This window comes from Narcine bancroftii, chromosome 13 (assembly GCF_036971445.1).
Source record: "Narcine bancroftii isolate sNarBan1 chromosome 13, sNarBan1.hap1, whole genome shotgun sequence".
Lineage (NCBI taxonomy): Eukaryota > Metazoa > Chordata > Chondrichthyes > Torpediniformes > Narcinidae > Narcine > Narcine bancroftii.
Genome location: NC_091481.1, coordinates 37185970 through 37198526, shown reverse-complemented (window position 1 = coordinate 37198526; position 12557 = coordinate 37185970). Strand labels below are relative to the sequence as shown.

General features: G+C 40.3%; 1 protein-coding gene across 6 annotated transcripts in view; it reads left to right on the top strand.

Annotated features, from left to right (window-relative positions):
• The window catches only part of LOC138748364 (uncharacterized), a 169431-nt gene that overhangs the window by 17384 nt on the left and 139490 nt on the right, over window positions 1-12557 (top strand). For all 6 annotated transcript variants that reach the window (XR_011347978.1, XR_011347977.1, XM_069908422.1 and 3 more), the window contains exon 5: window positions 11974-12036. Coding sequence is in view for 4 of the 6 variants with exons in the window: in XM_069908422.1 (XP_069764523.1) it covers window positions 11974-12036 (63 nt within the window). In the remaining 2 variants the exon portion in view is untranslated. The remainder of the gene's footprint in view (window positions 1-11973; window positions 12037-12557) is intronic.

The following is a 12557-nucleotide window of genomic DNA, read 5'->3' as shown; positions in this document are numbered from 1 at the left end:
AATATATCTGACATTTTATCATAACATATCTCCCTGCTGGATCTATTATTTCCTCTTCTATTTTAAAGGGCACATTTTTACTAATTAATATAGCCACTCCTCTTGCTTTTGAATTATATGATGCTGCTGTTACATGTCCTACCCAATCTCTCTTTAATTTCTTGTGCTCCAATTCAGTTAAGTGTGTTTCTTGGACAAATGCTATATCAATTTTTTCCTTTTTCAGTAAATTTAGTAGTTTCTTCCTTTTAATTTGGTTATGTATTCCATTAATATTTAAAGTCATATAGTTCAGCGTAGCCATTTTATACTTTGTTTATCTTCTCCTTCTGTTTTTCCATCATTACCTTTCCTCCTTTTCCATTTCTGTTTTCTTATTTTCAACTCTTTATAAGACAACATTCCTACAACATCCAACATTTTCCTTATTCTCCTATTTATATCTTCTTTATCCCCAGTCTCCCCTTCCCCTCCTGAGTTGTCCTTTATCCCTTGTCGGACAACCACATCTCCCCTCTCCATTTGGGTTTGCGAATTCACTCGCAAGCGTCAACTGATTTTGCAGTGACCGCTATTTCTCCCCACCCAGCCCTCCCCAGAAAAGATTTCACTTTTCATATGTAACAAAGGTCACTCTTTTAATTCCCTCCTTATTCTCTCTATTCCATTACCTTCCCTTATTCATTCTTGTCTATACTATCTATATTTTCCTCTAAGTACAGATACCTTCACGTATGCACATTTTATCTATTCACTCTTATACCTCTTTACCCACATACATATCAATCGTGATCATTTTTACTCTCATTACCCGTCTTCATCCCTCAGTCTATTTTTGTAATTGTTCTGCAAATTTTCGTGCTTCTTCTGGGTCCGAGAATAGTCTGTTTTGTTGTCCTGGAATAAATATTTTCTATACCGCTGGATGCTTTAGTATAAATTTATACCCTTTCTTCCATAAAATCGCCTTTGCTGTATTGAACTCCTTTCTCTTCTTTAGGAGTTCAAAACTTATATCTGGATAAATGAAGATTTTTTGCCCTTTATACTGCAGTGGTTTGTTGCCCTCTCTTACTTTTTCCATTGTCTTCTCCAGTACCTTTTCTCTTGTAGTATATCTTAGGAATTTTACTACAATAGATCTTGGTTTTTGTTGTGGTTGTGGATTAGAGGCCAATGCTCTATGTGCCCTTTCTATTTCCATTTCTTGCTGTAGTTCTGGACATCCTAGGGTCTTAGGGATCCAATCTTTTATAAACTCCCTCATATTCTTGCCTTCTTCATCTTCCTTAAGGCCCACTATCTTTATGTTATTTCTTCTGTTATAATTTTCCATTATATCTATTTTTTGAGCTAACAGTTCTTGTGTCTCTATCGCTTTTTTATTAGATTCCTCCAATTTCTTTTTTAAGTCTTCTACCTCCATTTCTGCTGCTACTGCCCGCTCTTCCATCTTGTCCATTTTCTTTCCCATTTCTGTTAAGGTCATATCTATTTTATTCATTTTCTCTTCTGTGTTGTTTATTCTTTTTCTTAAATCATTAAATTCCTGTGTTTGCCATTCTTTAAATGACTCCATGTATCCTTTAATAAGAGAAAGTACCTCCTTTATCTTGCCTTTCTTTTCTTCTTCTATTTCACTGTACTCTTCCTCTTCTTCTTCCTCTGGGTTGGCCATCTGTTGTTTCTTTGTTGCCCTTTTCTTCTCTTCTTTCTTGTTTCCATTGTCTTCTGTGGTCTCTTCTTGCTGCAGGTGTTCTGCAGCTGTCGTTGCCGGCTGTGGAGATCGACTCCCCAGCTGGTCCCCCCTCCCGTCGGTGTGTTTTTTTTTCATGCGCGGTTGGACATTTTTACTCGGCTCAGCGAGCCATTTTTGTAGTCCATTATCTACCGACCTGAGGGAGCGGGTTTCTCTCTCCACCGCGGGCTTCTTCGAACAGGTAAGGCCTTCACCTTCTTCCTCCATTGTCTTCTCTTCCTCTCTTCTTACCGTTGCTTTCGATTTTTCTTTTTTTGTCGCCATCTTCTTTCCACCTTTATACTCACTTTTTTTTAACTTTTATTTCTGTGCCTTTGTGTTTTCCTTTGTTTTTCCCGACTTTTCTGGAGAGGGCTGGAGTTCACTGTCCGGCCACTACTCCATCACGTGACTCCTCGCCACCAAGAACATATTGATGGAGGTTAAACCCCATGTTACTCCAATTTGTTCCAATTTCTTGTTTACAGTGAAAGGATCTATCCGATATTGTTGTGTCCCATTCTTTTAATTTCTGAGGGGTGATATATAGCCTGTGTAACCAATTATATTGTATCATACGTAGCCTTGTATTTATTGTATTTTTCATAATTCCAGAACATAACTTTTTCCATGTTTCGTCCTTTATCTTTATGTTTAAATCCTTTTCCCATCTTTGTTTAGGTTTGTACCTTATTTCACCATTTTCCTTGCCTTGTTTAATGTACATGTTTGTTATAAATATTTTAATGATCATTGTGTTTGTAATTACATATTCAAACCTGCTTCCTTCTGGTAGTATCAGTCTGCTTCCCAATTTAAATAAGCTTTCAATTGATGGTATGCAAACATTGTACCGTGAGTTATTCCGTGTTTGTCCTTCAACTCTTCAAATGTTAATAAATTGATTCCTTTTCTCTAAAAAATAAGTTGTCTATTGTAAAAAGGATTAGTGGATTTTGCGTCAATAGCATTTTTGGTATTTGGTAATTTTTTTTTCTTTCTGTGTGTATTTTCTTCCATATTTTAAGTAAGTGATGCAGTACTGGTGAATTGTTATATTGCTCTAGCTTTTCATCCCATTTATAAAGTATATGCTCTGGTACCTTTTCTCCTATTTTATCTAGATCTATCTTAGTCCAATCTGGTTTTTCTCCCATCTGGTAAAAATCTGATAAGTACCTTAATTGCGCAGCTCTGTAATAATTTTTGAAGTTTGGTAACTGTAATTCACCTTGATTATACCTCTCTGTTAATTTTTCTAGCTCTACCCTCGATTTTTTTTTTTCCCTTTCCATAAGAACTTCCTTATTATTTTCCTAGTTCTGCAAAGAATTTCTCTGTTAAGGGAAATGGTAACATTTGAAATAAGTATTTTACATTCATTTTAATGCAATTCACCCTCCCTATCAACATTAGTGGTAATTCATTCCAATTTTCTAAGTCTTCCTGTATTTTCCTTATTAATGGTTGATAATTTAATTTGTACAAGTGATTTAGGTTGTTGTCTATCCTGATACCTAGGTACCGAATCACTTGTGATTGCCATTTAAATGGAGATTCTTTTTTGAGTTCTGTATAGTCCGCATTACTCATTGGCATCACTTCGCTTTTATTTGTATTGACCTTATACCCAGATATTTCTCCATATTCCTTCAGTTTCTTGTTTAACTCTTTTATTGATTTCTCTGGTTTTAGGTATACTATGATGTCATCTGCGAATAGACTGATTTTATACTCATTCTCCTTTATTTATATCCCTTTTATTTTATTTTCCTTTCTTATCAGCTCAGCCAATGGTTCTATTGCCAAGGCGAACAGTGAGGGGGTCAATGGGCATCCCTGCCTAGTTAATCTGCTTAGTTTGAACTGACTCGATACATATCCGTTTGCCACTACTTTTGCCAACGGTCCATTATATAATGCCATAATCCAATTGATATATTTTTCTGGCAGATTAAATTTCTGTAACACTTTAAATAAGTAGTTCCACTCTATCCTGTCAAAGGCTTTCTCTGTGTCTAATGCAACTGCCACCGTTGGTCTTTTATTCCCTTGAGCTGCATTAATTAAATTAATAAATTTACACACATTGTCCGCTGTTTGTCTTTTCTTGACAAATCCAGTTTGGTCTTGTTTTACTATTTTTGGTACACAGTCAGTCAATCTGTTTGCTAATAATTTTGCTATTATCTTATAATCGTTTAGTAAGGATATTGGTCTATATGATTCTGGTGTTAATGGGTCCTTCCCCATCTTTGGTATTACTGTAATTGTTGCTGTCTTACATGAATCTGGCAAGTTTTGTGTTTCTTCCACCTGATTCATTACTTCCAGGAGGGGTGGAATTAATAACTTTTTAAATGTTTTATAAAATTCTATTGGAAATCCATCCTCCCCTGGTGTTTTGTTGTTCGGCAGCTTTCTTAATATATCCTGTACTTCCTCTATTTCAAATGGTTTTATCAGTTTGCTTTGATCCTCTACTTGCAATTTTGGCAATTTGATTTTAGATAAAAATATCTATTTTATTGTTTTTACCCTCATTCTCAGTTTGGTATAGTTGTTATAAAATTCATTAAATTCATTGGGTTGCATGTGATTTGTTTATCCTTTTTCCTTGCTCTATTTTAAGTTGCCAGGCCAATATTTTTTGTGTTTTTTTCTCCCAATTCGTAATACTTTTGCTTTGTTTTCATTATGTTCTTTTCCACCTTATACGTTTGTAATATTTTGTATTTTTTTTGTCCGCCAACTCTCTTTTTTTTATATCCTCCCTGTTCACTAATTCCCTTTCTGTAATTGCTATCACCTTTTCCAGCTGTTCTATTTCCTGATTGTATACCTTTTTCATCTTAGTTATATAACTTATTATCTGTCCTCTGATGAAGGCTTTCATTGCATCCCATCGTATAAATTTATCTTTTACAGATTCTGTGTTTGTCTCAAAGTATGTTTTAATTTGGCATTCAATAAACTCTCTAAATTCCTGCCTTTTGAGTTACATAGGGTTTAACCTCCATCTATATGTTCTTGGTGGGATGTCCTCCAGTTCTATTGTTAATAGCAGGGTGAATGATCTGAAAATAGTCTAGCTTTATACTCAGTTTTCCTGACTCTCCCTTGAATATGGGTCGACAACAAAAACATATCAATCCTTGAGTTTGTCTTGTGCCTACTCGAATAATATGAGTATTCCTTCTCTCTTGGGTGCTGCTCCTCCATATATCCATTAATTTCATTTTTGCATTGATTTAACCGTAAATTTGGCTACTTTATTCTTTCTGTTAGTTATCTTTCCAGTTTTATCCAACACTGGATCCAAATTAAGGCTAAAATCCCCTCCTATTAGAATGTTTCCCTGTGTATCTGCAATCTTCAAAAAAATATCCTGCATAAACTCTTGATCTTCATCATTAGGTGCATATATATTGAGCAAATTCCAAAATTCTGAGTATATCTGACATTTTATCATTACATACCTTCCCGCTGGGTCTGCTATTTCTTCCTTTATCTTGATTGGTACATTTTTGTTAACTAGTAAGGCTACACCTCTAGCTTTTGAATTATATGATGCTGCCACTACATGCCACAGTCTCTCTTTAATTTGTTATGTTCCACCTTGGTTAGATGCGTTTCCTGTACAAATGCTATATCTATTTTTTCCTTTTTAAGTCATGTTAGTAGCCTATTCCTTTTAATTTGGTTATGTATTCCATTAATGTTTATAGTCAACGTGGCCATATTATATCTTTGTTTTCACTTCTTTTCCACCTCCTCAGCCCCCCATCCCTTTTCTTCCATTATTTTTTAATCTCAGTATATGACAACACGCTTAAAACATAAAATACCCCAACAATCCCCACAACCAATAACAATTTAACCCCAAATGAACCCTCCCTCTTTGGGTTGCCCCTTGTCCCTTGCCGGGCAACCACAACTCCCCTTTCCATTTGGTTTCCAATAATACTCGCAAGCGTCATCTGATTTCACAATAACGGTTATCCTCCCCCCCACCCAGCCCCACCCAGAGAACACTATTTTTCTGTACATATAACAAAGTTCTCTCTTTTTCCTCTTCTTTCCTTCCTTTCCCTTCTCTTTTTCATCTTTCAATCTCTATCTCTCTCTCTCTCTCTCTCTCTCTCTCTCTCTCTCACTATATATATATATATATATATATATATATAGTCTCAATTTTATATTATTACGTATTTTTGTATGTTTTCTTGCCAGTCTTCTTTCTTGTTACTCCTCCTCATCTCTTCTCCTGACCTTCAAATTTCTGGGCTTTCTTTGGATCCGAGATCAGTCTATTCTGTTCCTCAAAGATTTTCTTCCTTAAAAATCATTTACACCGTATTAAACACCTTCCTCTTCTTTAAAACTTAAGTTCAAAACTTATGTCCGGGTAAAAAAATATTTTTTGTCCCTTCTATTCCAACGGCTGCTTGTCTTCCTTTACTTTATTCCTTGCCCCTTGTGATAGTACAGATTCTTTCACTAATGTGCATATGTACATATGTACAGATGGTAATGTAGGATGGTTGTGATTGGCTGAGAGTGTAGCCACACCTACTGGCAGGTCTTAAAGGATTGCTGCTAGCCAGACCAGGTCATTCTGGACTGGTCGATCTACTTGTGATATTCTCCAGTCTTTTAGTTAATAAAAGCCTTGGTTTGAATCAACAAGTCTTTGGTTCTTTCGACGCGCACTACACCCCTCCAGTATGTTCTCTCTTGTTGTGTATCTTAGAAGTTTTATTAAAATGGATCTCAGTTTTTGGTGTGGTTGCGGCTTTGGTACTAGTGCTCTGTGTGCCCTTTCTATTTCTATTTCTACTTGTAAATCTGTCGCTCCCAATACCTTTGGGATCCATCTTTTTATAAATTCTGTCATGTCTGTCCCTTCTTCACCCTCTTTCAGACCCACTATTTTTATGTTGTTTCACCTACTGTAGTTTTGCAACATGCCAATTTTCTGGGATAACAAATCTGTGACTCCTTAATTTCTTTGTCTTTTTTTTCCAATTTTCCTCTTAATTCATTTATTTCCATTTCTACAGCAGTTTCTCGTTCTTCCACATTTTCTACTCTTTTTCCTATTTTTGTCATGACCGACTCTAAACTTTGCATTTTTCTTCTGCTCTTCATTTTTCTTTTAATTGCACTAAATTCAAATGTTAGCAATTCTTTTAATGTCCTCATTTGGTCTTCAAAAAAGGCTTTATCTATAGTCTGTCCATTTGCTTTATCTTCTTCTTTCCTGTGTAGATCTTGGTCTTCTTCCTCCTCTTCTTCTGTGTCTGTGTATTCTCTTTTCTGTATCTGTGTCTCTTCAGCTCTTTCTGATGAGCCACTTCTGTACCTTTGTCGGGCCTCCAGTTGCTGGGCCTCTTGTTGCCGGAACTCCTGCCACAGGTTGACCTGCTGTTGGGCCCCCTGCTGCAGGTCGTCCCGTTGTTGGTCTCCCCGCCGCCAATCGCCCTCTTCCAACCCCTCATTCCTTTGCTCACCACTCTCCAGCTCTTAACAACTCTGGGCTTCCCCCAGCTGAGCGTCCTGATGCTGGGCATCCCTCAGCTGGGCGCCTTGTATCTGTCCGTCCCTCAGCTGGGCCCCCCTTCCGCTGGCGTCTGCTTTTACTTTTGTTTGCGCATACGCACTTGCGCACCTTTGACTGGCTCCGGGAGCCATTTTTGTAGTCCGCCGGTCAGGAGGTCACCGCTCCTCCGGGCACTCACCAGCTTCGGGGATCAGTCGATCCTCTTCACGGTGGCTCCTTGCTCCCATGTGCAGGTAAAGCCATCTTTTTATAACAGGGATTTTCTTTCTTCTCTTTTCTCTGTTATTCTTGCTTTCTCTTTTTACGGTGCCATCTCCTGTTTCTTCCTTGTAACTTTATCTTCTTTTTCCTGTGTTTTGTGTTTATTGGGCTCTGTTTTTTTTGGACGTTTTTTTCTTTTCTCTGGAGAGGGCTGGTTCTGCTCAACCGGCCACTACTCCATCATGTGACTCCTCCCCCATGCACCCCTTCTTCATGCTAATGGCGAGCAAGTCAAAGTACATTACCTTGGACAATGAATCTTTGATAGCGTTCCACAATGCCAATGTTGCGCTGGCCAAAGCCACCCTCCTGGTCCACCCCAGACCAGAGACACCTACCGCTCTGACAGTTGACACATCCAGCGCAGCAGTAAGAGGTATACTGGAATAGCTCATTAAAGGCCAGTGATAAACCCTGGCCTTTTTCAGCAAACACCTCTGACCCCAGATTCAAATACAGCGCCTTCGACCAAGAGCTATTGGCACTTTTTGTAAGGTCAGCCATTTAACATCTTCGCCGATCACAAGTCATTGATGTTTGCCTTCCATAAGGGATCAGACCTGTGGTCGGGCTGACAGCAGAGACGCTTGTCGTACTTGTCCGAATTTACCATGGACATACAGCACATTGCAGGGAAAACCAATGTGGTAGCCGATGCTCTGTCACACCACATGATCAAGTTGGTCCACACCCTGTCCTGAGGGTTGACTATGTGGCCTTCGCCAAAGTGCAGCAGCAAGACCCTGAGATCCCTGTGTATAGGACAGCCGTCTCTGGCCTAAGGGTGGAAAACGTCCCCGTAAGTGCAGGTACCCTGATACTACTGTGCAACGTCTCCACTGGCAGCCCTCGCCCCCATTGTCCCAGCCACATGGAGGCTCCAGATTTTCGACGCCATACACAACCTGGTGCATTCAGCAATATGAGCCACAGTCAAGATGATGGCTAGCAGGTTCGTCTGGCACAGCCTCCACAAGCAAGTCAGGCATAAACTGTCAGTTCTCAAAAGTGCAGACTCTCACAAAGGTGCACAAAGATTAGTTTTGGCTGTAGCAAGAAAATGTATAGCGATTACTTGGAAGATTGAGATTGATTGAAGTTTGCAACGATGGCATATGAAATTGAGATCATGTATTCCTTTGGAAAAGGAATACATAATTTATGTGATAATTATCTTTTTTATTGGGAAGTTTGGAGCCCCTATTTGGATTATATTGGTTTAAAGTTTTGAACTTTCTGTGGTGCATTGTGGTGGTGTTACCCCAATCCGTGGCATTTAGTTTCTTTTATCTATCTTTAGGGTTGGGGTTAGTAGGGAGGGGGTAGGAGTGGAGGGAGGGTTAGTGGAGTGGATGGGAAGGGATGGAGGTAGAGGGGTTTTGATATATATATATATATATATATATACAAAAGACACCCAACCCCAACCAACCAATTTTCCCTTGCAACCGTGCCTGCCTGTCCCGCATCGGACTTGTCAGTCACCAACGAGCCTGCAGAAGACGTGGACATACCCCTCCATAAATCTTCATCCACGAAGTCAAGCCAAAGAAAAATAAAAAGAAATATATATATATATATATATATATATATATATATAGGTATATGTATATACCACGTTTTCTTGTACATGAATTTTTATACTTCAACATATTTGAATGTAATGTGGTTTAAAATTTTAAATAAAGTATTTATTTTTTAAAAAGTAGTACAGCGCAGGTTCACCCACATACATATTGATATAGTATCAGTTTCCCATGGGGCAGGATACCTACTGACCATGGTTGTCCACTCCACAACGTGCCCTGAGGCAGTCTTGCTGGCTGATACAACCACCGAAACCCGCGCAGGGCACTCATGGGTGTCCAGATTTGGGTGTCAGAGCACCTAACCTCAGACGGGGGGCACAAATTATCTCTAGGTTCTAGACTGCGCTGGCTAACTTCCTGGGGACACAGATCCACCACACCACAGCATACCACCCTCAGGCCAATGGGTTGGTGGAGTGGTTTCATAGGCACCTGAAGGCAACCCAGCTCAAGGGTCCCAACTGGCTGTACAAACTGCTTTGGGGATTCGTATCATGCCGAAGGAAGACTTCAATGCCTCAGCGGCGGAGAGAGTCCATGGCGCACCTTTAATCATTCTGGGGGAGTTCCTGCCCTGACAAGCGCCTGGAAGACCCTGCAGCCACCCTTGAGAATTTGCAGTGAAAACTGGGGTCCCTGGTTCCATGGCAATTCCCACCACACGACCAGCCTAAACATAACATCCCCAGGGACTTAGACTTGTCAGTATGTGTTTGTGTGAAAGGGCTCGCACCGGCTGCCCCTACAATGACCCTATGAGGGGGCCTACAAGGTCATCAGGGACAGTAGCTCCATTTTCATCCTTGACATCGGTGGTCAGGAGACCTTTACCATTGACTGCCTGAAGCCGGCATATTTGGACTATAACCAGCTGGTCTCCACTCCTCCTCTACAACACAGGGGCAGACTGCCCAAGTAACGGACAACAACCCAATCGCCGGTTCTAGGAGAAGGGGGTTGTGTAGCGGCTTGCGCATGGAGACGCAGACCGGCCCACAAAATGGCCAACAGACGTGGTGACCGCGCAGACCTGGGGGGGGTGACACCGGCTGTCGTCCCAGGTGACCTCCCGCACAATGGGAAGACAGTGAACTTGGCAGGAATTCTGGCCAATCCCAGGCTGGTGCCCTGATGATGTGGTGCCCTGACATCAGCACCTGGGACCCAAATAAACGCGACAGCCAGAGCAATAGACCAGTCTCGACTTCAAGGCTTTAGTGTGCATGTTATTCTTCTCCATGCCCGCGTAGTGTGAATGCAACAATAGCTATTCTAGGCAACAATGTAGAAAAGGCTACAACCTAATATGTAGAAGTGAGAACTTGTCCAAACTAGAATTCCAAAAACACCAGACAATGGGTTAGGTTGCAAACTGACATCTGGTTTAGTTGACAAAGCCTTAAAAATATCTCTCCAATACCTCTCCAACATAGGGCATGACCAAAACATACGAGTTAGAGAAGCCACTTCTGATTTACATCTGTCACAAACTGGACTAACGTTAGAAAAAATATGGGCCATATCCTTGTGAAACTCTTGGGGCTTACCTTCGCATTATCTGCCAGAGCAACCTCATTTGTCTTCTCTTTGCCTTCCTGTTTTTCCTCCTTGACTCTTTTGCATTTTCTGGACTCTTCAAGTACCTCATTAACTCCTTATTGCCTTTACCTCTCTCTCTTCCTCGTTACCAGATTGCCAATATCCCTTGAAAACCAGGGTTCCCTAGGCCTGTTAACTTTGTCTTTAATCCTGACGGAACATGCAAATGCTGCACTCTTAAAATGTCACCTTTGAAAGCCGTCCACACCCTAGCCAGAAAACAACAGATCCAAATCCACTCTTCCTAGATCTTTTCTCGTTTCCATAAAATATGCCTTCCTCCCATGTAGAATGCCAACATGAGGAACAGACTTATCCTTTTCCATTATTAACTTGAAGTTAATGACATTATGGACCCAAAATGTTTGCCTACACAGAATTTTGTCACCTGACCTGTCTTGTTCCCTAATAGGAGATCAAGTACTGCATCCTCTCTCACTGGTACCTCTATATTTTGATTTAGAAAACTTTCCTGAACATATTTCACAAACTCCAAGCCATCCAGCTCTTTCACAGTGTGCAAGTCCCAGTCAATATTTGGAAAGTTAAAATCTCCTACTATCTGCTTCTGCTATCTCTACAGATTTGTGCCTCCAATTCTCTCTGACTATAAGGCGGTCTACAAAACAACCCTATCGGTGTGGTCTCACTTTTCCCGTTCCTCAGCTCCACTGATCATAATTATCCTAGTACCCGAGGCACAATCTCTTCTCACTGCAACCTTTGGGAGGAAGATGTAGAAGTCTGAAGACCAGCACCTCGAGGTTCAAGAACAGTTTTTTTTCCAACAGCTGTTGAGCTCTTGAACCTCCCCTGATTACACTAATCACAAACTACTCCGATACCAGAAAACTCCACTTTTTCTTGCACTAACTAATTGGGAATATTTATTATCTATCTTCTAATTTTCTCTTTCGGTGAGGTAATTTAATGTGTATTGGAATTGTGAAAGAATTTTGGAGCCCAAATACATTGTACGTGTGTGAGGCAACAAATGTTATCATTATTACAGTTGTGTTATCCCAAGTTGTTTCCTCAAACCTGAGGCCCACAACCTAATCTCTCGGGGATGAGTGAGGCCACATGGCCCATGATCTCACTGAATGAGATGGAAAAGGAGAGAAAGTCAAAAGAGAATAGTCTGCTGTTTGTGATTCGCGGTGCGATCAACTTACTTCCTTTTCACACAATGCAATTATCTTGACTTTTTGTTGCTATTTAAGGCAAGAAGAAAAGTAAAGGGAAACAGCAGAAAGTCGGATCAGCCAAAGGTGACCATCCAACAGGTATGGATAGCCGCTTCAGATGAAATCTCTGTGACCAAATGTTTTTCAATGCTGGATTCAACGCTGCACAACATCTGACTCTGGGTTTTATTCCGCCTAAGTTCCAAACTAAAATTCAAAGGCCAGGAAAGTTCACCAAATATGAAAGTCTGATGCCCAAAATATCCCAGGACAAGTGAGCTGCCTGCACTCTCTGCTCTCCCCACCTGTCCTCCACACTCACCTGGAGGACATCTGGCAGTGACTTGGTCCTCAAAGAAGTCTGATCAGCATAGTCTAGCACAATCCCTTCCCATCAAACTCGAGTTCTGGAAACAAATAACAGCATCCAGAATAGCATGAAGTAATGGTTGATATACCTCCCAGAGAGTTGCTCAGCCTGATGATCCACCACACAGGCCATCTAACATTTATATCTATCACCATATCAAATGTAGAAAGCACACAAATATCCATGTTTCTTGGCTCAAAAACCTCTGTGCCTGATTATCTTTGCACTCACATTGAAATACAAACTGTTA